General features: G+C 38.5%; 1 protein-coding gene across 1 annotated transcript; it reads left to right on the top strand.

Moving 5' to 3' along the window:
* The first annotated feature begins 1,010 nt into the window (after positions 1–1,010).
* Positions 1,011–25,102, top strand: bbs4 (Bardet-Biedl syndrome 4). Its single transcript, XM_023269386.3, has 16 exons — positions 1,011–1,205; positions 5,308–5,350; positions 9,544–9,623; positions 11,129–11,192; positions 11,389–11,500; positions 11,693–11,765; positions 12,201–12,254; positions 12,342–12,469; positions 15,227–15,281; positions 15,366–15,434; positions 15,632–15,784; positions 16,922–17,093; positions 18,252–18,321; positions 18,419–18,563; positions 19,771–19,975; positions 24,386–25,102. Exons 1-16 carry the CDS (start codon positions 1,146–1,148, stop codon positions 24,538–24,540), a joined length of 1,638 nt encoding a protein of 545 aa, XP_023125154.1. The 5' UTR covers positions 1,011–1,145; the 3' UTR covers positions 24,541–25,102.
* The last annotated feature ends 1,511 nt before the right edge of the window (positions 25,103–26,613 follow it).

Raw genomic sequence — 26,613 nt, 5'->3', positions numbered from 1 at the left:
GCATCTAGCTGGATAAGAGTGAACATTTTGGCAAGTAAAGAGAACAAAAGGTCAAACTGAAGGCTCATGTTACTGAAACATCTGGCCATCAAATCACCTCTGAAAGCTATAAACTGCGATTCTCATTTACTCTGGAAGTTTTCTTTCTGTTTTATTGGTATGTAAATTACCAAACTAGCTCTTTTTATGTCAGAAAATACAGATAGATTACAAAATGGAGCGAAGTGTCTCGATGAACACTTAACCCTGGTGTCGTCCTGCAGGTCAAATTGACCCGTTTCAAAGTTTGAAAATGTGGAAAATATATATATATTTTCACAGTGAAACTTCTGATGTCCACATTTTTAGTATTTTTGGGAAATCTTGGAACATTTTTGGTGGAAAAAAAGAAATGTTAAAAATGTTTCTTAAGAATATTCACATAAAAATCAACAAAATCCAAATTTCGCTGGATTTTGATTGATTTTTATGTGAATGTTCTTAAAGAAAATATTAGAAGTTTTACTGATATATATGTAATCACTTTAGACACTTTTAGGATTTTTTTGGACGATTTCTCCTCATTTTTCTTGAAAATATTTACAAGAATTTTCTTGCCAAATTTGGGGGATTTTTTTTTTTTTTTAAATAAAACTTTTAAGGGGAACTTTGAAGGAATTATTGGAATTTTCTTCCTGAAGGTTTTGCAAATTTTCAGAAATTTGGGGAATAATTTGCAGATTTTTTGGATTTTTTTCAGACAAGGAAATAATATTTTTTTGGTGCCTGTAAATGAGGACAACAGGAGGGTTAAACTCTTATCAGCTGTTTTTGTTATCATTAGATTTGTCCAAACAAATGCACCTTTAGTGGTACCAAGCATTAAAATGAACAAGAAAATGAAGAAAACAAGGGTGGTCTAACATTTTTTTCCATGACTGTGTAAATATTGTGTATTATTGTGATGACTGATAGTTCCCTCCCTGTAGCAAAGCCGCAGATATTTTATATTCTTCTCTATTAATTCACCCACTGGCTGCTCCAGCGGTATGTTGTGAATGAGATCGTTGCATAACCACCATGTGACTGAGCTGAAATCAGGTTCTAGGTGGAGGATCACCTGAGAAACACAACCAACTGCACGTCCGCGTTCCTCTGACGTCTCCATGGCAACGGCTTCTAGTGGCGATCACCCCAAGATGGCGGACGAGGAGAAAAGCACGTCGGTGAGTTCAGAGCCAAACATTCTCCTTCTTTTACTCCAGTCACCACAAACAGGCCGCTAAACGAAGAGACAGAGAGGCTGGAGGTGAACGTAACGTCGGGCTGGTGTTCGGCTTTTATGTGACGCTTAATCTGGCCGTTACTTAGCCGCTATGCTAACCCAGTTTAAGTCGGAGCTACGTTGATTAAAGCTACAGCTAACTGAGCTACAGCTAACTAATACTACTGCTAACTGGGACTAATCTCAGTCATTCCGAGGACGAACAGAGAGCTATCGGCTGAGGCTGCAGTCAGAAATACACCGTTTTACTTCGCATACCGTCAGGCTGAAAACGTTAAAATTCAGCTCTGCAGGAACAAACCACAGCTATACTATTAGCTTTTATTATGGCATGAAATATATGTGTTATTTATAAGCTGCTCTATAAAAAAAACCGTCAGGGTTTGAACTAGAAGTGATCCACAAGTGAGAGAAATATGGGGAATAAACATTGGATACAGAAGGGATTGCGCATGCGCGGGTAGCCCACTAATATGAAGCAGCTGTTGTAAAAACAGCAGAACACGCATGTAATCGGAGCACAATCCTGGGTTTTAGTTCGGTTTTCATTCAGTCTGGCGCACAGAACTGCATTCTGACAATGCTCCTTTTATAGAAGTGCTAATTAGGGAAACATTTCATTGTATTTATTGCTTTCTCATAGATAAATAATATAAACCTTACAAAGCTACCTGACAAGTTAAATATCAAAGATTTTACCATACTGTTTATCACATACATTTACCAGACTAATTTAAATATATATGTTCCTTTCTAGCTTGTGTATGTATATATATATATAGAGAGAGACAGAGGCGTGTGTGTGTGTGTGTGTGTGTGTGTGTGTGTGTGTATATATATATATATATATATAAAGATAGATAGATATATTCATCAAAAACTATTGTTTCCTTGTCTGAAAAAAATCCAAAACTTCAGCGAAAACGTTCCCCAAATTTCTGAAAATTTGCAAAACCTTCAGGAAGAAAATTCCAATAATTCTTTCAAAGTTTCCCATAAAAGTTTTATTTTTTTTAAAAATCCCCCAAATTTGGCAAGAAAATTCTTGAAAATATTTTTTTCAAAAAATGAGTAAAAATCTTCTGAAAAAAAACCTAAAAATATCTAAAATGATTCCATATATATCAGTAAAACTTCTAATACTTTCTTTAAAATCGAATTTCACTGGATTTTGGTTGATTTTTTTATGTGAATGTTCTTAAAGAAAATATTGAAAGTTTTAGTAACTTTAGATATTTTTAGGATTTGTTTTGGAAGATTTTTACTCATTTTTTGAAAATATTTACAAGAATTTTCTTGCCAAAGCTTTTAAGGGAAACTTTTAAGGAATTATTGCCTTTCTGCCCTTCTGTTTCTCTTATGTGCCCTAAATGTAAATCAGCAGAGGGCACCTTTTCTGGTTCTGCCCTAGACTAAACTAATTCTGCTCTGACATATTCAGTTGCTTCTCCGATATATAAATATATATAAACGCGATGTTTCACCTGACCCATACTGCGCCGTTCTAGGCATTAAACATAACCTTAAAACTCTTACACCCTCACAACAAAAAACAATCCACAGTGGTGTGGTCGTTGCAAAAAGGAACATTTTATCCCTCCAGAAAAACGAAGACGTGGTCTCATTTAAGACTTGGTTATCAGAGATCACCAGCTTGTTAAGTCTGGAAAATATCAGATCTACACAGGTTCTCTTAAATCAGCAGCCTTTGATAGAATGTGGAAACCTTTTTTTGTCTTATTTGTCTAGAACTATTTGATTCTTATGGTGCAGTTCTGAGTTTATATCTCCGGAATGTACTGCTGTGTGTATACAGACTGTATTCATGTCGTATGACCCCACTGATTTTTTTTTTTTTTTTTCATTGTTATTGTTATTTTTGCTTCTTTTTTTTCAACTTTTCTTCTTCTGGGCTCTGGGGGAGGGATGGGCGTATGTGTTTGATGTTATTTGTTGTGTCCTTGATTGTTCTCTTTGTAATAACAAAACTTAGAAATAAAATATTTGGGAAAAAAGTATCATGAAACCAAAACATCTAATTTCCACATCTGTCACAGGGTTCTTGCTCCTATTTAAATTTTTGTATACCTGTCAAAAGCTAGTCAAACTTCACATATGAAATAATAAATGCTGTACTTTAATCAGCTGTTAATCAGTTCAGATGTTGTCTATGAATGACACAAAAGTGTTTTTTTATTAATGATTACTGATCTGTATAACTTTGGTCTTTATTAACCAACATTAAAAAATATTATTCACAGCTTCTAAGCCATTTTTAAAGATACTTTATCAGAAAGGGTTTTTTAAAGATAAATTTAACACAGTTTTTTTCTTTTTTTTAAAGCAGCACTGAGTACTGTGAAGTTATGAGGTTTTTGATTAATTAAATCTAACATATTTGTCTCGGCTTCGAGAACTCATTAATTTCCTCGACTTTCTTGAATGTAGAAATGAATTCATAGAAATGAGCACAGAGCTGAATCACCACATCCCTGATACCCAACAAAAAGTCTGCATCCTTTGATCAGAATCAAAAGCTTCTGGAGTGTCGTCCTTTCCTTCATTTGATTCCTATTCAGACCAGATAGAATGAGAACTGAGCCTGTCTGCTGAAGATAAACAGAAAAACCTCCGCAGCCCACTCAGCGGCTTACTCAGTCCTACCTCTGATGAATGCCACCTTTTAAAGTAAACCTTCATTGACAGTAAAAGCATCGACAGACTCTTAAGCGAGCTTCGAGTCAGATATGCTCAGTCCTTTATCAAAAGCTTGCGTCAATAAATAAATATGGCACATATTAGAGAGGACAAATGAGCGTCTTCTTATTATATGGGCATCGGATCAGACAGCTCCATGAAGTCTTTGTCTAGAACAGGACTGTCAAACTCATTTTTGTTCAGGTTTCACATTCAACCCAGTTTGATCTCAAGTGGACCGGACCAGTTTTTACTTTATGATCAAACCAACAAAAGTCAGAGAAAAAAAAAGAAAAAAACAACAACAAGACAAAATATTGTGAAAATGAGACAGAAAACATCCAAAAAATGAGACAAACGGCACGAAATAAAGCAAAAAAGAGACAAAAAATTAGACAACCAGATTACAAAGCAACAAAAAAAATGGATAAATGACAAAAACGAGACAAAAAAAACACAAAATGGCACACAAAACAATGAATAAAGCAAAACACAAAATGATAAAAATAAGACAAAAAGCACAAGTGAAACGAAAAATGAGAAAACGGCAAAAACATAGATGAACAACAAAAATCAGACAAAATATTACAAAAAAGAGACACGAAATGACAAAAAATTTTATAAAACGACACAAAAAAGAGACAAAAAATTCGACAAAAAAATTACAAAGCGTCAAAAAAAATGGACAAACGACGAAAATGAGACAAAAACACAAAATGACAAGAATAAGAAACAAAACAACAAAAACATGAGACAAATGACAAAAATGAGACAAAAAAACACAAAACGACAAAAATATGACAAGAAACATACAAGAGACAAAAAGAAAACACAAAATGACAAAAAACAAGAAACAAAACAACAAAAACATGAGACAAATGACAAAGGTTGGACAAAAAAAGCAACAAAAACAAGAGAAAATATTGTGAAAATGAGGCAGAAAAAGACAAAAGAACAATGAACAATCTAGTATTTTACTTTATGATCAAAACAAATTGTCATGGTCTAGAAATTATTTTAAATTTATAGTTTTACTAATTTCCAATCTGCAGTTAATGTCTTTTCTGGAATTTTTACACTTTGAGGGCTGGATTGGACCCTCTGGAGGACCACTTTTGGCCCACGGGCCTCATGTTGGACACCCTGCTGTAGATCTTTATATTGAGCTGAATGATGCAGATAAAATAAAACATCTGACTCCTCTGTAGAACATTCCAATCTGTGGGGCGAGGCTGATCTGTTCTGGTGTGGCCTCTCATTCATGGAAACACTGACCTATAGATAAGCTACATATGGACTCGTTGGTGTCGTTAAATATTTATCTGATTGCGTCTCGTGTGTTTCAGCTTCTCGCTTCAGCTGAGGCCAAGAAACGTCGTGCACCCAAAGGTATGGTAAGACCACTGCAGAGCATTTCACTCAGTGAATGAATGAATGAATGAACGAATGTTTTATTTTGGGAGTGTGAGGGGAAATAAAGCCACTAAAACTAATCAAAATATTCAAAACAAAATAAAACACAACAAAACAAGGCAATAAATAATAACCTAACATATCAAAAAGGAGCAGGATCATCAGTACCTCCACCTCCATCAGTCATCAGTACCTCCATAGTTATTCATGTACAGATTTGCAATCAACACAGAAAACAAATAATATAAATATACAAAGATTAAATAATCAGCGATATACCTGTGTCAAAGCCCCTCCTCCTCCCTGTATATCTTTGTCCTGCTGTTCACCCCTTTAACACCTAAGGGTCATACAGGCCGCCTGGATTTTTTTATTTGGGCTGTAAAAGAGTCAGAAATCATACTATGATTGCTTTTACCCCTTTTATCAGAACAACCTAAGATTTCAATATTTGGCAAAATCTGACGCATGTTTAGGCAATCTACCAATACTTTAAAGTGAAAAAAAAAACAAACAAACATTGACTTGACTAAATTAGGAACTGGAGTTGAACATGAACAAAATATAGACAACAAACGTAAAATATGAACTGATATGATAAATATTTACATAAATTTTAATACTTGTAAAATGAGAGCACTGCTGCTCCCGTGGGATTTTGCGATGGACGTCGTTGCACGTGGTTCCTTTGACATACCGTAATACTCTGTAAAGTGCATCTTCTCTTCTTTCAGGAACCATTTGAATTTTCTCTCTAGCGCAAATGGTTGAGTTATGGTAATTTAACCCTCCTATTGCATCAGATGATAAAAAAAAATATGTATGAAAAATAAGAATCCTTTCATTCTTCACATTCAACACATTTCCTTTACAACACCCACAGTTCTGTCATTCATTCGTCTGATTGGAGAACAATAGTCAGAGTTTAGGGCTAATCGTCCTGCAGAGGTCGCCCTCACACTTCCGTCTGTCGTGTCTTAAAGGAAGAAGCTGCCACTGAAGCGTGTTCCAGATACTTCTGAGTGGAAAATGTTTGTTGCTCATTAAGGATCTTTTGTCATCATAATTGCGGCCTAATGCCCCATTAACCAGTTCATGCTGATGGCCGTAGATTACGCCTTTTTTGCTTTTGTTTTAGTGCTTTGTAATAATCATCAGCAGGCCCTCTGGAAGCAGTTAAATACATGCTACGGTATGCTATGGTATGGCATTTCCCTGCAGCGATCCTTCACATGACACCAGGCCCTGACTGCAGCGTTCTGAGTGGAGAAATCAGATGAAAACCTGTAGATGTTAGAGCAGATGTCTGAGGAATGAAGCAAGAAAAACAGAAGGTCAGGATTGGATTTTAACCGTCCTGTTGTCCTGTGGGTCAAAATTGACCCGTTTTAAAGTTTGAAAATGTGGGAAAAAAAATATTTTGACAGTGAAACTTCTGATGTCCACATTTTCAACATATTTGGGAAATCTTTGAACATTTTTTGGTGGAAAAAAAAGAAATGTTAAAAATGCTTCTTAAGAACATCCACAAAAAAATCAACCAAAATCCAGGGAATTTCGCTGGATTTTGGTTGATTTTTATGTGAATGTTCTTAAAGAACATATTAGAAGTTTTATTGATATATATGGAATCACTTTAGATATTTTTAGGATTTTTTTGGAAGATTTTTCCTCATTTTTTGAAAATATTTACAAAAATTTTCTTGCCAAATTTGGGGGATTTTTTTAAAAATGAAACTTTTAAGGGAAACTTTGAAGGAATTATTGGAATTTTCTTCCTGAAGGTTTTGCAAAATTTCATAAATTTGGGAAATATTTTTGCTGAATTTTTGGATTAACTGCTTCATGTAATGGAGGTGAAACACTAAAAACTTCCCAAATAAGTCAAATTTCAGAAACATTTTATCATTGTGGAAGAATATGCAAACATCTGAGAACACACAAGCACTGAGGGTGTATGTAAAGGTGTATATCGTAGATTTAAAAGACATTAGAGTTAAAAATAACGTGGATGTCAGGTGCATGTACTTCATAGATAAATCTGCAGGGAATAGTGACTTTATTGTGCCGCACACATAAAAACAGTCATACAACAAGTTCTCGCCGTATAAATTCTGTGGCAGTTTATTGCTCAGGATTCAAACTGTGACTAGATGAAGAAATCTGGTCCAAAGTCACATAAATGCAACCACCTTGTTACTCACAAGTCCAAACATTTGTAATAATCAAATAAAAAGCAGCAGACCACAGTTTAATTGTGTCCATAAGCTACCAAAGTCCCACTTATTCTGTAATTAGCATCATGAAATGTAATTAGGGTCATTTAATGCACATGCAAACTCAATTATGTTATGCTCAACAAGTATATTATGTTATTTAATGCATTTTTTCCACATTCTTTGCGGTTAACACCCAGAAATGTATGCCTGCCCACTGGAAAGACCTAAAAAAGCTTTAAAGCTGCAAATCAAACTGTCCTGTCACCTGTTTAACACAATCAAGTGTCACTTTCTTGACACTAATGTAGAAATCTGTCTTTTCCAGATGCTGATGCTCTTTTTCTGTCGCATTCTTTAAATAAAAGAGTTTTAGCAGCTCGATGTGAGACTAAATGACTTGACAAGATGAAGGCTTTTTTGAAGTTTTTCTTTTTGTGGTGGAAGAACTTCCAAAATAATTTTCATCATAAATTTCATTACGTTCTCCCCATGTGTCTTTTGATCTCAGCATGCATCTCCTCTGCTCTTATCCCCTTTTAACAGATGGTTGCAACGCAGGGAAGGCAAAGCTGTCTTAGCTTTAGCCAGATCAAATATAACAATGAGAATATTCATCCGGGTTTGGGATGAACTTTTCCACAGGAGCATATTTAGGAGGCCTCCCGCTGGGCTTTTCTTCTCTGCTCCTTTCTAACTGTCTTTCTGCAGTAGTTGCAGGAGTAGATGTCGCACATGCATCCCACCTCTCCTCTCCAAATCTGCTCTGGCTTTTTGAATGTGGACAGTGGAGCACCACAGGAGCACAGCTGAAACCCGGAGACAAGAATATTATTGCTGTCTCAGCAGGAAGAAAGCGGATTAGGTCTCTACAAATAGGACCATTCCGAATCTCGACGCCGCCGACGTGTGAAGCAGCTTCACACTCGGCGATGGAGAGGATTTCTGTGAAGTATCTGGAATAGGCTCCAGTTCTAGCAGCAAATCAGCAGAGCAGCGCTTGAAGTGCTGACAGATAAAAACAGAAGGGAGCTTTGGTGTAATTCACACTGTATTTTTAACAGAGGCTCTTGGTTAATGATATCCCCCTCCTCCTCCATGTCAGCAGCAGTCTCAGAGCCTGGCGCTTTATTTCACGTCGCTTGAATCTTATTTTTAGCCTCAGAGGAAGGTAGTAGGTGCAAGATAACAGGATTACCAGAATCAAACTTGCTTGAATTGGAATTACGTTTTCTTCCTTGTGAAATGAAATGTTGTACTCCACTGGGAAGGAGACTTGGAGCATTGTGGCTCGGTTCTAGAGGTTACCTAACCCTTCCTTAAGCTGGCTCTGCATTGTGCTGCTCTTTCCTCCAGCCTCCCTGTCTGAGAACGTCTCTATACCCTCTCTGTCTGTCACAAGCACCTGGCTTGCCAGAGACATTGTTGCCCTGGCAACGAGAAGAATATCTCAACCTCCAGAGACGTTTAAAAAAAAAAAAGAGACAGAAAAAATACGGCGTGTTTGTAACGAAAAACTTGCTTGCAAGGTGACATTTCGAGTGGCTGGTGAATTGATTTAGTTTAGCCTGAGGCTTCTGGTTGAAGTGTTAACATCTATGTTCACCGTCACATCAAAGACCTGCTGCTGACAGCAGAGGGAGGCGCTTTCAGGACGTCAAATTAAAAAAGACTGCATGCATTAACAAACAGTCCAAACAGACGTAGCTCTTAGTAGTCTGAGCTGTCTGTTCATAAATAAAAACTCACTAACAAGCTGAGATTTACAGTGTGTCTGGTGACTTAAGTTTAGCCTCTGGATCTGTGTTAACTGTCAGATGAGAGACTCACTAATGGCTGCAAAAGGAGGGCACATTCAGGATTAATCACTCAGCTATCAGCTAAATAAGACATCATTTGCGCAGTGAATAAGATTAAAAATGAATGTTCATTTTATTCTGTTTGTCCGTCCAGCTCCAGAGCTTCCGATTGTGGAGAGGAGAAACTGGCTCATCCACCAGCACTATATCCGCAAGGATTATGAAACCTGTAAGGTAAAGTACCTCCGTTCTCCCTGTGCTTCAGTCTGACTCACTGTGAAAATAAATAGAATTCTGCAGCTTCATTTAGCAGTTTTTATCCAAGGCAATCTGATAGTAAGGAAAATTAAGGCGCTTTTCCACTCGCACCTACTCGGCTTGACTCGGTTTAGGTTGTTTTCCATTCCATTGAGTACCACCTCATCATGGGTTGAGTCGTCATAGCACGACGGCTCAGAAGTCCCTTAACGTCATTTGTGTGCGACACAAACGCAACACAACAATGGAGGACATGGAGGTGATGGTACACCTGCTGCTCGCTCATATTCAAATTTTACCAAGTTCCATGAAAAGCAAAGCGAACTGTCGCTGTTGCCAGTCTTTTTGTAAAAATGGCTGGTTTGGTTTTCATGAAAGAGTCGCTCTTGTGTGTCATCACTCCCTGTCCAATCAGTGGCCTGCACTCTGTAGACGTCACATTATGGGCTCCACTCAGCTCACTGGGAACCCCGGCCCAGTAGGAACTAAAATAGTAGCTGGTACTACGTCCTGATGGAAAACCTCACAAACCCAGTAGAGTCGACTCTGTTTAGGTGGTTTTCCATTACAGCTGAGCACCACCTCATCGTGGGTGGAGTCATAAAACACTCTCAATCCTCCAACATGGTCTCCAATAATCCAGCGGTGGAGTCGAGGCCACTCTCTCTCCCGTTGTGTCCATAAATGGCGTCCATTTGGCTAAAGCACTTCCATCACCTCTGGTTTGACCCACTCCGTCCGTTGTGGTCCTTGATGGACCGATAGTCACTTTAGAGCTTTTTCAGCTTCTCCTGACACTACTTCGTTGTCCTGCTGTATCTGTGGACGACCATCCGCTAGGAGACCTCCTGATAAACTTTCTCCGTCCAGCTCCCTCTGTATTCTTTGTTCTGTCACCAAAGACAAAAAGTCTTCATTCGTCCATGGTACAGGTCTGGTGAGTCGTCGCTCCCTGTCCAATCAGTGGCCTGCACTCTGTAGACGTCACATTATGGGCTCCACTCAGCTCGCTGGGAACCCCGGCCCAGTAGGAACTAAAATAGTAGCTGGTCCCAGGTACTACGTCCTGATGGAAAACCTCACAAACCCAGTAGAGTCGAGTAGGTGCTGGTGGAAAAGTGCCATTCGTGTCTGCCATGTTCTTTGTGACATCTCTTCTGGCTGGTCAAGCATTAACCAGAGTATTCCCACATGAAACTGGTAGAAACTAAATAAATCTACATTTGTAAAACATCTTGCTGCAATACTATAAATTGGAAGGTGTAATACATGTAAGGCGATCGTGGTGGTGAAAACTTACAGAACAGGCTGTACTGTTCCTCTATAAGCTTTAAGTCTCGGCCAGGACTGCAACTTGTTTAGAAACTCATTCACCCCGCTGGTATTCAGCAGGGTCTGAATAATAGCTTTTCATTCTCCACATGTTGGAAATAACGTTCACCTCAGTTGTAGAAACTGTCTTCCATACTGTGTCCTTGTAGGTGATCATCAAAGAACAGCTGCAGGAGACTAATGGCATGTGTGAATATGCCATATATGTTCAAGGTGAGCCTTCATTCCCTCTCCCATTGTGTTTGGTATTAATTAACAGCTCCAGGAAGCTCCCCGCTACATCATTTGGTTTTCCAAAATCTTCTCTATGGGCGCCACGCTGTGCCTTTGATTCTTAATGTTTTTTTTTTTATCTCCTCAAGTAGATGAAGATCGTTTTTTTGTGTGTGTTTTTTATGTCTTGCCACAGCATTAATCTTGCGTCTTGAGGGTAAGATCCAGCAGTCCCTGGAGCTATTTCAGAGCTGTGCCATCCTTAATCCCAGCAGCACCGACAATCTCAAGCAAGTGGCCCGATCCCTGTGAGTCTGCTGCCTTCTCCTTTAGCAAACTGTACAGACCTGTAAGAGAACCGGTCAGAACTTTTAGAGCCGATACTGTGTGAAAAATGAACCCCCCCCAGTGACTGGAGGTGGGAGGAGTAGTTATTCAACACGCTGTGATTAAAATGGGTCGATTTCTGACGTGGATTATTTTGTTTATTCTTTCCATAGATTTCTTCTGGGAAAGCACAAAGCAGCTATTGAGTTCTATCATGAAGCTGCAAGGCTCAACGAGAAAGACTGGGTAAAAAGAAGAGAGTTTCTGCTTTTTCTTTAAGTTTCTAAGGGAAAGTGTTTAGCAGCCCTGGAATCTTTTTGCTCTAAAAACACAGCATGAAATTCTCAGAACAGATTCTCCCCACATTCAGGTTGGAAAAGCCCCGACTGAATCTCTTTTTCTAGCTCGTACAACAATTTATCAGAAGCAGCTTCATGGTTGCACTTCCAGACTGACCCAGGGCTGTTTTACTGTGACTGAGACTATGAAAGTTGTGTTAAACTGGTGTGGCAGGACCATTAATCACTCTCACTCCTGGAAATGTAAACCATCCTCTCAGCCAGTGATACTGCAGAATTTGTATTCCACAGAACTGTTATATTTGGAAATGAATTTCAGCTCAGCCTATTCAATTAGCGAGCGACAACCATCCATGTCAAATGTGACGTTTTCTCACCATAGGAGATCAGTCATAATCTGGGCATGTGCTACTTCTTCATCAAAGACTTCAAGAAGGTAAGCATGTTACATTTAACAGCAGTATTCAGTTTAAACCAGAGTCACACACAGAGGATTTAATCATTTTGATCTTCTGTCTGTCAGGCTGAGGAGCACCTGAACATAGCTCTCCAGATTAATAAACACGACAAGACGTTCATGATGCTGGGGAAGGTCCACCTGCTGGCCGGAGAAACCGACAAGGCCATCGACGTGTACAAGAGAGCAGTGGAGTGAGTAAAGTTTACACGTTAACACAGCTAGCAAGCACTGGGGACATAATTAAATACTGTTTATTTACCTTTAATACATTTAATATTTCTATAGATTTTAAATTAGAAGTGTTTTTTTATAGTATTTTGCAGCAAGTTTTTCAGTGTATTCTAACCTTTAATCTTACCAACCTGACTGTCCTGTCGTTTTGTTATTTCTGTTGTTATATGTAAGCTGCTGAACACTTAAATTTCCCTCTGAAATAATAAAATATCTATCTATCTGTCTCTGTCTGTCTATCTATCTATCTATATCTATCTATATCTATCTATCTATCTATCTGTCTCTGTCTGTCTGTCTATCTATCTATCTATATCTATCTATCTATCTATCTATCTATCTATCTATCTATCTATCTATCTATCTGTCTATCTATCTGTCTGTCTGTCTGTCTGTCTGTCTGTCTGTCTGTCTGTCTGTCTGTCTGTCTGTCTGTCTGTCTGTCTATCTATATCTATCTATATCTATCTATCTATCTATCTATCTATCTATCTATCTATCTATCTATCTATCTATCTATCTATCTATCTATCTATCTATCTATCTATCTATCTATCTACCTGTCTATCTGTCTATCTGTCTGTCTGTCTGTCTGTATATAGTCCATCCATCCATCCATCCATCCATCCATCCATCCATCCATCCATCCATCCATCCAATTAAATCAGAATTTATGGATTGTGAAAATCTAGTGTTTAACCTGTTGGAATATCTATAGGGTGTTCTTTTTCTTATCTGCTAATTTCCCCCTAATGAGTGAAATAACCAGTCAACACCATGACTTAGCATTTCTGAATCTGACCTTCATCTAAAACATACATTCAGACTTCCAGGGTTTTGTACTGATCAAATCTAAGGATCCAGTCCCGTCAGCCTGCAGGGCTGAGCTCACTCTTCCATTATTCTTCTTCAGAATCGCTTCCTGGTTCTGACATTTGTATCTAAATTACTCCATCTTGCTGTTGTGTTGTAAAGAGTGGTTTTGGCAGAGTTGTAGGTGAGCTGGTGTTGAAGCTGGACCAGCTAGAGATGTTGTGAGTGGAGAGAGACGAGGACTTCATAGAGTCACATTTTAATTAGTAGAGTCACATCTAAGTCATTTTAAGGCAAGAAAGGATTATTTTCATGTAAAAAACATACTCATTTGCCATTTTTTGTGGTGATTTTAATAGAAAGAGGTGAGTTTTAGGGGTAAAATCGATGACTGGTAAGTCTTTAATTCAGTATGTCATATGATTGACTACCACTGTGGTTCTGTATGTATTTTTAAATATTCTCCACCTACATATACATCAATCTGTTTTAATTACTGTGTTTCAAGCTCAGGAATTGAAAGTCAGCACATTTTCTTCACGATAGCATTCTGTCAATACATCCAAACCGCCCCAGACTGCCATTAAATATGCTCTTTGAGAGGCGGCTGGTTGCTTTTAACTCGTTCCATCTTCATTTATCTGATGATTTTCTGTCTCTGGAGCTCACTTCACTAAGTGGTCGTCCTTCGATTCCCACTCACAGCTCCAGCTTTGGCACATTTTAATCATTCTCTTCACTTCTGTATGAGTTCTACTCCTTTCCATCTTTATTCACATGTTGAATATTTAAACATTAGGCCACGACGCAAATAAGGAAACGACATCAGTGTCTGTAATAGAGCTCATTATGGCTACCTCCTGTTGGGGGTAAATGAATTAATCAAGTTCTCCTATACTGGTGTCGCTTTTAATGAGACGTACCACTGCGAGTCTTATTTTAGTGCTGATCCGAATCTTCTCCAGCGTTTTTCTTGGAGCCACATCGTCCCCCCACAGGTCATGATTAATACTCCACAATTATGCTGTATGAAAGCCTGATTGAATAATCAGCAGATTCCCTGAATATCAACGATGTTTGCTCAAGAATAAGTGCAGGCATTAAATGTAATTACAGCCAGAGACAGAGTGACGTTTTCTATTCAACTTAACTCACTCTCTGTTTGGATGGATGGATGGATGGATGGATGGATGGATGGATGGATGGATGGATAGATAGATAGATAGATAGATAGATAGATAGATGGATAGATGGATAGATGGATAGATAGATGGATAGATGGATAGATGGATAGATAGATAGATGGATAGATGGATAGATGGATAGATGGATAGATAGATAGATAGATAGATGGATGGATGGATGATAGACTATAGATAGATAGATGACTATAGATAGATAAAATAATAACACACTAATAAAAATATAACACATAAAAACACACTTAAAACACCAGCTCACAAAGTACAGATGTCTAGCAGCCGATAAAAAAAACTATATGTAGTGTTCAGTGTCTTAGTTCATTCTGTTCAGGGTGGTTACTGCAGTGGGAATAAAGGGTTTTTACAGATGTTTATGTTTATTTTATTTGTAAAATGGGACGGTTCATATTAATGAACATTTGAATGTAAATACAAGAGATCGTAGCCATAGGGCTCATTTCCATCATGAGTCCCATTAGCAGGTTAAAAAGCATGTTTCCTTAACGGTTCTATGAAGTCACCTCTAGAGCTGCTCTGGTTGATCTGCTGGAGTTCTTTTTAAGGAATTCTTGTAGCGGAGGCGAAGCTTGGCCATGAAAGATTTAGTAAACCACGAGAGAATCTGTGTATTTTACGATGTTATCCAGGTTTAATTGCTCATATTTCTCCAGAATATAACAATGAGGATGCATTTCTGTTTAGATTCTCTCCAGAGAATACCGATCTCCTGACTACTCTTGGACTGCTGTTTCTGCAGGTAGGTGTCATTTTTTATAACCTTTTCACTGATATTATGAGCACTGAAACATGAGTGACAACAGTGTTTAACTGTTTTTGTCAGCTTGGGAAATACCAAAAAGCATTTGAGCACCTCGGGAACGCCCTCACTTTTGACCCCAACAACTATAAGGTATGTGGGCGCTTGAACAAACATCACACTTGGGCATAAATTCAGCTTGTTATTAAGCTCCTGGAGGACAGTGAGAGGGACTTTTCTAAAGCAGTTCATATCAGGTTAGTCATTGTCAGATGTTACAGTCGTACTTTCATCTTTCATCAAGGTCCCATCTTCCTTTAATATCTCTGTAATCATTGTTTTTCTTCCAGGCCATCCTGGCTGCAGGCAGCATGATGCAGACCCACGGTGACTTTGATGTGGCCATGAACAAGTACAGAGTTGCAGCATGTGCTGTGCCCGAGAGCCCTCCTCTCTGGAACAACATTGGCATGTGCTTCTTTGGCAAAAAGAAATACGTAGCTGTGAGTAATGCTGTTTTCGAGTTTGCTTGTTTTTTTTTTCCAAGTGAGGACTAGAAAACTGCTGAGACAAACACACAAATCAGGGCAGCTCACTATAATTTGTACACCAACCTTGGACTGGACCTTTAATCTTTATAGAAAACACGGTTCAGGCACTTTATACTGCAGTACTTCAAGCAGGCCTGTGTGTATACAGAACAGTATTTAACAGAAAAGCTTCTCTAGGTCTGCTGTGCCAGAACCTGTCAACTAGCAGACCAGTTACTCTAAAGTTATTCACCAAAAAAGATGTTGAAGTCACTAATCAATCTGAGAAATACAGCAGGTACAGTTAAGTCCAGAGTTATTCAGTTATATCGATAACTGAGGGACTTCTGAAGTCCATGGGATATATCTGCATACATTTTTATTAAAAGTTAAAAAAAACTAATGTTTTTATGTTTATTATGATCATGTCTTTACAAATTCCATCATTATTTACTATGGAAACAATCACTTATTAATAAAGGAAAACATCAGGCAGTCTGTAGAGAAAATTGGCTTTGGGCAGCGTTGGACCAAGACAGTGATCTGAAATGTCCAATCAAAGTGGTCTAGAAATGGTTAACAGAAGACAGTCTGAACTTTCTGGAGTCTAGACCTGAATCCATGGAGGATCTGAGGAGGAACTGAGGACCAGAGAGACAGCAGAGAATCCTTCAACCTGGAGACCATCAGAATAAGAGTGGTGATGTGCAGAACTGTTTGGTTGACATGGTGGAAAATAAAGGTTTACAGACAAATGGAATGAATAACTGTTTACATGACGTATTTATGAAAATGTGAAAAACACTGAAATAGTTCAAATATATCATTATCATCTGTTTCACACTATCCTACTAACTTTTTTCACTTGTAGTCAGAAGAAACCTATTGGTCAAATAAAATCAAAATGTATTATCAGCATGAATACTTTACAGCTCATCTGTATAGAAAATAATAATAATAAGTGTAAGTGTAATGTGGTCTTTATGTCCCTGAAGTGTTATGAATCCACTCTTGCTCAGAGCCTCCTGTTCCTGAGGTTGTTTTTCTTCATATATTATTAACATATTTGTGTAACGGCACTGAGACTTCCCTCTTCCTTTCTCCCCGCAGGCCATCAGCTGCCTGAAGCGAGCCCACTACTTGTCTCCTTTTGACTGGAAAGTGTTGTACAACCTGGGATTGGTCCACCTGACCATGCAGCAGTATGCCTCCGCCTTCCACTTCCTCAGCGCAGCCATCAATCTGAACCCACGGATGGGGGAGCTCTACATGCTGCTGGCAGGTACTGACAAAGAGAAAACAACAAGTCAGTCATGATGAGCAAATCTGTGGCGGCAGAAAATGCTGCAGCAGTTTGATTTTGCATTTTACCGAAACATCCTGCAGTTTAACCCTCGTGTCGTCCTGCGGGTCAAATTGACCCGTTTTAAAGTTTGAAAATGCAGGAAAAAAATATTTTCACAGTGAAACTTGTGATGTCCACATTTTCAGCATTTTGGGGGAATCTTTGAACATTTTTTGGTGGAAAAAAGGAAATGTGAAAAATGTTTCTTAAGAACATTCACAAAAAAATCAACCAAAATCCAGCAAATTTCACTGGATTTTGGTTGATTTTTATGTGAATGTTCTTAAAGAAAATATTACAAGTTTTACTGATATATATATGGAATCACTTTAGATATTTTTAGGATTTTTTGGAAAGAATCCATCCATCCATTATCTATACACCTCTTAATCCTCACTGGGGTCATGGGGGGGGCTGGAGTCTATCCCAGCTGACTCAGGTGAAGGCAGGGGACACCCTAGACAGGTCACCAGTCTGTCACAGGGCTACATACAGAGACAAACAATCACTCTCACATTCACACCTACGGGCAATTTAGAATGATCAATTAACCTCAGCATATTTTTGGACTGTGTGAGGAAGCCGGAGTACCCGGAGAAAACCCACGCATGCACAGGGAGAACATGCAAACTCCGTGCAGAAAGATCCCGGGAAAGCCGGGATGCGAACCAGGGACCTTCTAGCTGCAAGGCGAAAGTGCTAACCACTACGCCACTGTGCAGCCCTTTGGGAAGATTTTTACTCATTTTTTGAAAATGTTTACAAGAATTTTCTTGCCAAATTTGGGGGATTTTTTAAAATCAAACTTTTAAGGGAAACTTTTAACGAATTGTTGGCATTTTCTTCCTGAAGGTTTTGCAAATTTTCAGAAATTTGGGGAATTTTTTGCAGAATTTTTGGATTTGTTTCAGACAAGGAAACTATATTTTTTGGTGCCCATAAATGAAGACAACAGGAGGGTTTAAAAACTTCCTTGCAATGAATGTCTCTTTGATTTTAACATATTGACAGTGTTTGCTCATGCACAGCTAGAATGTCTTGTTGTCCAGTTCTGGTAACTGACAGTACTTCCTGTCACATATCTGTGATTGTCAGTGGCTCTGACCAACCTGGAGGATGTGGACAACGCCACCAGAGCGTATGAACAAGCTGTGACTCTGGACCAGTGAGCCCGTCTGACGCCTTACCTCAGATATTCCATTACTCTTTAGTTGAAAAGGTACCAGTTCACTGATTTTTATTTTTTTTTCTCTCTCTTCCAGATCGAACCCTCTGGTAAACCTGAACTTTGCAATCTTCCTTTATAATCACGGCAACAAGAAGGGAGCTCTGGATCAATATCAGGAGATGGAGAGGAAAGTCAACCTGCTTCGTGACGGCAGCAGCAACTTTGAATTTGATTCTGAGGTAAAATAGATCCTGTTGTTTATGTCTGTAAAGCAGGTTCCACATTCAGCCCAGTCTGATCTCCAGTGGACCGGACCAGTAAAACCACAGCAGAATAACCTAGAAATAACCACAACTCCTAATGGTTCCTTTGGTTTAGTGCAAAAATGTTCACGTTTAAGGAATTATCTTTTTACAAAACATCATGAACAACCTGACATTTCTGAAGAAAAATAAGTTCAATTTCACCAACATTCAGCCTCAGTTTATCATTTCCACATTACAACTTCCAGGTCACAGAGTGTCGACAAAGGAACACAACATTTAGTCACAGCTATCTTAACTTTATGATCAAAATGACAAAAAAGACAACAAACAACAAAAACAAGACAACATATGACAAAAATGAGAGACAAAACAACAGAAGCGAGAAACAAAATGACTAAAAAATAGACAAACAACACAAGCGAGACAAAAAAGAAACAAAACGACAAAAACACGAGACAAATGACAAATGTCAGACAAAAAGAGACAAAAAAAACTACAAAATATTACAAAAATGAGACATGAAATGACTAAAGAACAACCTAGTATTTTACTTTATGATCAAAACAACTTGTCACTGTCTAGAAATTATTTCAAATTTATAGTTTTCACATTAGCAGTCAATGTCTTCTCTGTAATTTTTACACTTTGAGGGCCGGATTGGACCCTCTGGAGGGCCACTTTTGGCCCACAGGCCTCATGTTGGACACCCCTGCTGTAAAGCAGAGGCTGTATATAAAACACTGACACCATCCATTGGTTTGTGCACTACGGTTCTGAAGCCTTGTGTTTGGAATTTCCTTCTTTCTGTTTTCTGTTTTTTTTTTTAATACAGAAGAACAATTTGCATGCCTGTATGGTAGCAATAAAGCATACCCAGCTTTATCGTCTATTTTATTCTAAATGGCATCATCATTTACCAAATGAACATCATGTTGTCTCAAAGGACACTTTAAACTGATAGCAGAGATCTCATTACAGAAATGTTTACTGAAGTGACAAATCAAGTAAGAAATCGGGTCATTTCCTCATAGACAAAGTCTTGTTTTTGCAGCCAGAGGAGGTGCCCTCTGCTGGCCATTAGAATGAATGCAGCTTTAAAACACCTTCACACTGGCTTCACTTCTATCTACAGTCTCTGCTCTAGAGTCAGCTGTCCTTTTTATCTTTTCCTCACTAACAGCTGATGGACATGGCTCAGAAGATGGGAGCTGCCCTGCAGGTGACAGAAAGTCTGGTGTGGACCAAACCAGGCAAAGACTCCAAATCCAAACCAAGCTCTGCACCGTCCACCAAAACCCCCGGAGCTCCTCTGGGTACAAACCAGGCCCTGGGTCAGGCCATGTCCTCGGCAGCAAGCTACAACAAGAACATCCAGCTGCCAACAGGTACGCAAAACCTGACAAATCCAACCAGAAATTCAAAATAAGGATAAAAATATTCATCCCTGAAGTCCAGTGTCGCCTCACAGTGCAGGTGATGACAGATTTCACAGCCTCCACCTCTCTCCATTAAACCAAAGCCCAATTTTTCATTAAAGATGAGAACATAGTCTCAGTCCCTCAGCGCTGGAGCAGATTGAATATATGGGTTAAGGCAGAATGGAAAATGTGAAAAAGAAGCTAACCTCACGCCTGTGTACTGTATATTTTTGCCACAAAAGAAGCTCAATAGTGTGGAAAAATGACACGCTGGTAAGCTTCTAAATTCATGGCTACAGTGAAGTGATTGCAGCGGCTTCCAGCTCTTAGAGGTGAGTGGACACGAGGGCTTTTCTTCACTAGAGCTTCATATGGGATGCTTTTCCACCACTTATGTTTCAGCTGTTAGTGAATAACACCAGAGCAATGCATCCACGCTCAGTAACGACAGTGTTTTACAGAACTACACATCTCTGACATGCTTTCGAGCACTCAGCAGCAAATGTTTAACAACCGACTAGTTTGAATATACACATCCATCCATCCATCATCTATACACCTCTTAATCCTCACTAGGGTCATGGGGGGCTGGAGTCTATCCCAGCTGACTCAGGTGAAGGCAGGGGACACCCTAGACAGGTCACCAGTCTGTCACAGGGCTACATACAGAGACAAACAATCACTCTCACATTCACACCTACGGGCAATTTAGAATAATCAATTAACCTCAGCATATTTTTGGACTGTGGGAGGAAGCCGGAGTACCCGGAGAAAACCCACGCATGCACAGGGAGAACATGCAAACTCCATGCAGAAAGATCCTGGGAAAGCCGGGACGCGAACCAGGGATCTTCTAGCTGCAAGGCGAAAGTGCTAACCACTACACCACTGTGCAGCCCTGAATATACACATGTAGAGTGTAAATATTCTGGATTTACAGTTCATGCTAAGTTGTATGAAAATTCCTGACTGTTTATGGCAGAGAAGTCCAACGCATTTTTAGTTCAGGTGCCACATTCAGCCCAGTTTGATCTCCAGTGGACCGGACCAGTAGAACCACAGCAGAATAACCTAGAAATAACAGAAAATCCCCATTTTTCTTTTTAGTGCAAAAAAGTCCTTTCTGAAAATGTTCACATTTCAAGAATTATCGTTTTACAAAACACCATGAACAACCTGAAATTCTTAAGAAAAATAAGTTCAATTTCATCAACATTCAGCCTCAGTTTATCATTTCCACATTACAACTTCCAGATCAGAGTGTCGACAAAGGAACACAACTGACACACAGAGGAGTTACTTTATGATCAAAACGACAAAAGTCAGACAAAAAAAGATACAAAACAACAAAAACAAGACAGAATATTACAAAAATGAGTCACAAAATGAAAAAACGAGAGACAAAATTACCAAAAATTAGACAAACAACACGAAACAAAACAAAAAAGACACAAAACAAACAAAAAAATTGACAAATGACAAAAACGATACACAAAACAACGAATAAAGCAAAACATGACAAAAATAAGACAAAAAAACTCAAGCGAGACAAAAGGGAAACACAAAACAACAAAAATATGAGACAAAAAAAGTCAGACAAAAAAGACAAAACAACAACACAACAAAATATTACAAAAATGAGACACAAAACGACAAAAGAACAATGAACAATCTAGTATTTTACTTTCTGATCAAAACAACTTGTCATGGTCTAGAAATGATTTTAAATTTATAGTTTTCACATTAGCAATTAATGTCTTCTCTGTAATTTTTACACTTTGAGGGCCGGATTGGACCCTCTGGAGGACCACTTTTGGCCCACGGGCTGCATGTTGGACACCCCTGGGTTATGGAAATCAGATTACTGCTAAAACTTGTCTTGGTTTGTGCAGAACCATTTTCCACAGTTAAGTGCTGTTAGGAAACCAGTGTAAATCAATGAATCATTCTGCAGGTATTCAGCAGCTTTCTACAGCACATTGCCCAGGGAGCTGTTCTAAAAGCTGACAACAGTTTAGCCGAGGGGTAAATTTTGTTGGTACAGATGTCACAGATGTGCTGTTATCATCATCAGAATGATCCTGCTTGAGGCTCCAACAACTTTTTAATGAGACAGAATGGCACTATTTAAACAAGCCAGTTTAAATCACACATCTGTGGAAGTCACAGCAGGAAAGTGTGATATGTGAACCCGGATCTCTTACGTTGGCATTTTTAGGGCAGATTTCACTTGAACAAGAAGCAGCGTATCTCTGGAGAGTCTAATTAAAGAGAGGTTAAATTCACTTTACAACCATGCACCGTAATGACTTCAGTCTGTTTACTAAATGTTATTTGTGCTGCCATTACAATTTGCATGGGGCAATTTGTACGTATTAGCCAACACTATTCCTGAAATATGTCGCCCTGACAAAGTGTAGATACACAGAATGATGTTTATTTGTGAATATTTAATAGGTTTGAGGGTATTTAAATATTGAACCGCTGTTGTTTGGTTTAGCAGTTTATAGATGAATAACTAAAGAAAAGTCAAAGCTCTGTCTGCGTCTTCACTCTGCACCTACAGACTGATGTCTTAGTGTGGTCAGTTTAGACTTTAATCAGTATTTAGAAGCTTTTGAAATCCCAGAATGACCTCCCTGCTCACTATCGACGTTTCAGAACTCTGCTGTGAAGCGAACCAAGATCCGTAACGAGAAACTGGGAGGAAATTTGAAGGGAGTTTTGCTTGCAACAACCAAATCTTGGAGCGTTTTTGAATATATTTTACATGATTATTACAGTTCAGCTTCAGAAAGACCAGTTTCAGTGCAGGGATTTTTGGACAGTTTCGGTTTAAATGATGAAATCAGTGACTGTCGTAGCAGAATAGTGGATTAAAAACTGGTCACGTTGCAAAGTCTGGGGCTGTGCATGGTAACGACTTCAGTCTGTATGCTAAATTTAATTTGGGTTGCCATGGTGACACTAAGGTTTTGTAGTTTTCAATTAAAGGGTATTCAATATAGGCTCTTTATACAGATAGACTATGAACTGTGCTTATCTTTGACCTGTTATACTCTATTATTGCTTGTATTATACTGTATGTCCACCAAACCCTGATGGCAGAAACGTCGTCCCAGATCCACACAAGAAGCATTATTATACATTACACTAAAGTCTACAGCCAGCTAAAGTTAAAAACAGAAGGCTATTGGTAAGACAAGATCATAAATCTGTAATATGACAAATCTTCTCTCTGCCTATTGGGGCTCATGTTAACAGTTGACGTTGAACTAAGCTGAACTGCGACCTGCAGGTTGATATTGTGTCAGAACAGATTTGTGTTGTGAATTTACCTTAAAGATCCAACAAATGACCACCCCTCACCTCCCTGTTCTCAGTCCACCTTAAAACTCACAGACAGAAATCTGCAAGGGTTTAAAATGAGATACTGAGAGCACTTTGTGATGTACAGTTGTGGAAAAAAAGTTTTCAGATACTCCTAAAATTTTACACAATCTCAAATATTATCATGAAATATTTGTGGAAAAATCTTTTTTTGTGTTTCTGAAGGTGTTTCTGCATTAGACAGACACAAACAAACACAAATGACATTTTCTTTGTTTGTTGTTGACAAGAAAAACAAACAAAAACTTAACTACCAAAATGACCCAATACTCAAATGTTCTTATTTTTATGGAACCAATTAGTTTTAAGTTTTTAATGACTTTTTTTATGTGTTTAGTTTTGTAGCAGTGATTGGACTAAAATAAATCACACTGGAAGACTTCAGAGTGATTCTTAACCCTCCTGTTGTCCTCATTTACAGGCACCAAAAAATATAGTTTCCTTGTCTGAAAAAAATCCAAACATTCAGCAAAATATTCCCCACATTTCTGAAAATTTACAAAACCTTCAGGAAGAAAATTCCAATAATTCCTTGAAAGTTTCCCTTAAAAGTTTTATTTTAAAAAAATCCCCCAAATTTGGCCAAAAAATTCTTGTAAATATTTTCAAAAAATTAGTAAAAATCTTCAAAAAAAAATCCTAAAAATATCTAATATTATCTAAGTTTTTTTGTGAATGTTCTTAAGAAACATTTTTAACATTTCTTTTTTTTCCACCAAAAAATGTTCAAAAATTTCCCAAAAATGTTGAAAATGTGAACATCAGATGTTTCACTGTGAAAATATATTTTTTCCCACATTTTCAAACTTTATAACGGGTCAATTTTGCCCCGCAGGATGACATGAGGGTTAACACTGTTACACATGGTTCTACTGCACAAAGCCCACGTCTACACATTTAGTTCAATCCAATTCCAGTTCAGTTAAAGACCTTCTCCTTTCAGCTTTTACTGGAACAAAATATCTTCAGCTCTCTTGTTCTTTCAAGGTGTTTCCAAAGGCCCCTCCACAGACCCGGACCTGGAGCCTGATGTGGAAGATGCCCCCAGTCCACCCAGCGACCCCCCAGGATCCCCAGAACCTGTAGAACTGGGCGAGTCCAAACCCAGAACCTCCAAGAGGAGATCTAAGGTGGAGGAATGACTTTAAGGAGTGACTCCACACCTTCATCATTGCATCACTCTCATGTTTTGGAGGCAAATTCTTTACCAAGCTGCTGTGTTTGTGCTTTTCTAGCTCATTGTAGTTTACATGAAGCTCTGGGTTGTAGAAACAGAAACTTCATCTACTTTCCACTGAAAAGGGCAAAGATCCATCCGTCATGTTTATCTCAGAAACACTGAATGTCGCTGCGTCACTTCTTCTCACTTTGAACCAAAACTCTGAGATAACCGAGTAGTTTTTGTACTCGTCTGTAGATGTGGCAGGTTGGGGGAAAAACCAACACTTTAAGAATGTCTCTTTTCAACACAACCAGTAGGTGGAGGTGTTAATATCTGGATGAGCAATAAAGTTCTGGTGTTGGCATTCCTAAACGCTCCAGAAGGAAGCGCTGAGACAATCACTGCTGGAACGAGATGCTTCTGAATGTTTGTATGATAGGACCTGAGTGTAAATAGTGAAACAGCTTTTATATGTGGATAAATGTTACGTTTATAGAGAGTTCTGTATTTAAGATTAAAAAAGAGACTTTAAGTGAAAGCGGCTTCCTGCTTCCTGCTGCTTTTTCTCCTGTGGAGGTCATCAGGTTCATCACACTCCACCAACAGAAGACACTGTTGGTTAACCCTGGAAAACCCACTGTTGCTAAAACAAAGCATTAGCTATTTTTATATATTTGGTTTTATTTAGTTTATTATGATTTTGTTTTTGCTCATTTTTTTCTATATTTGGGTCTTACAGGGTTACCGTCTTTATCAAACACACAATCATGATCTGAACAGGAGGAATGATTCACAGATCTATACGTCTTCCAGCGTCTTCTATAACAGCTTCAGTCTTTAAACGTGATATAATTATGGATTGATAATATTTGCCTGTTGCTTCCTCTCTCTGTAGATCCTGAGCTGCTTAACAAGCCAAAGATTTCCTTCAGTCGTGTTTCTATCCTGTAACTTTTGAGGGCTGAGTGGGGGTGAAAACTTATGAATAAGGAATGAAACTGCTCCGGTTTAAGATAGAAGCTCATAAATTATCTGCGCTGAAGGTCACATACAAACTGAAATTATTCATGTGTGTGAATTACAATATGCATGGGGCAATTTGTACGTATTAGCCAACACTATTCCTGAAATATGTCGCCCTGACAGAGTGTAGATACACAGAACGATGTTTATTTGTGCATATTTAATAGGTTTGAGGGTATTTAAATATTGAACCGCTGTTGTTTGGTTTAGCAGTTTATAGATGAATAACTAAAGAAAAGTCAAAGTTCTGTCTGCGTCTTCACTCTGCACCTACAGACTGATGTCTTAGTGTGGTCAGTTTAGACTTTAATCAGTATTTAGAAGCTTTTGAAATCCCAGAATGACCTCCCTGCTCACTATCGACGTTTCAGAACTCTGCTGTGAAGCGAACCAAGATTCGTAACGAGAAACTGGGAGGAAATTTGAAGGGAGTTTTGCTTGCAACAACCAAATCTTGGAGCGTTTTTGAATATATTTTACATGATTATTACAGTTCAGCTTCAGAAAGACCAGTTTCAGTGCAGGGATTTTTGGACAGTTTCGGTTTAAATGATGAAATCAGTGACTGTTGTAGCAGAATAGTGGATTAAAAACTGGTCACGTTGGAATATGACGGCAAAAAAGAATCAAAGACTTGTTCTTGAGTTTAATAATAATGGTGTCTGGGAGGTTTGAGTACCGACTAAATTGTAGCATTTTAAGACCCCTAAAAGTGTGTTTTTTTTCTTATTTGTCGCTCATGGACCTCACAGATACTTCTAAAACTGGATGTCTTGAGGACAGAGCTTTGATAGAAATCCTGACTTGTTGTCACCTATTTTTGTTTAACTCGTGTTGAGTGTAAATCTGTATTTTCTCCTCTGGCTCAGGACAGCTTCAGGTCAACACGGTTCATCCATTCTGTGCCCTCGTAGCATTGGTTGTGTTGCTTTGTCGACCTGAGACCAGAGGTTGTGAGTGTAGAGGAGTGGTGTTGTTGTTGTCGAGCTGCAAAAAAACTTTTAACGTTTGGTTGGAATAAAGCAGGAGT

This window comes from Amphiprion ocellaris, chromosome 1 (genome assembly GCF_022539595.1).
Source record: "Amphiprion ocellaris isolate individual 3 ecotype Okinawa chromosome 1, ASM2253959v1, whole genome shotgun sequence".
Classification (NCBI taxonomy): Eukaryota; Metazoa; Chordata; class Actinopteri; family Pomacentridae; genus Amphiprion; species Amphiprion ocellaris.
This window is presented reverse-complemented; position numbering and strand designations above follow the sequence as displayed.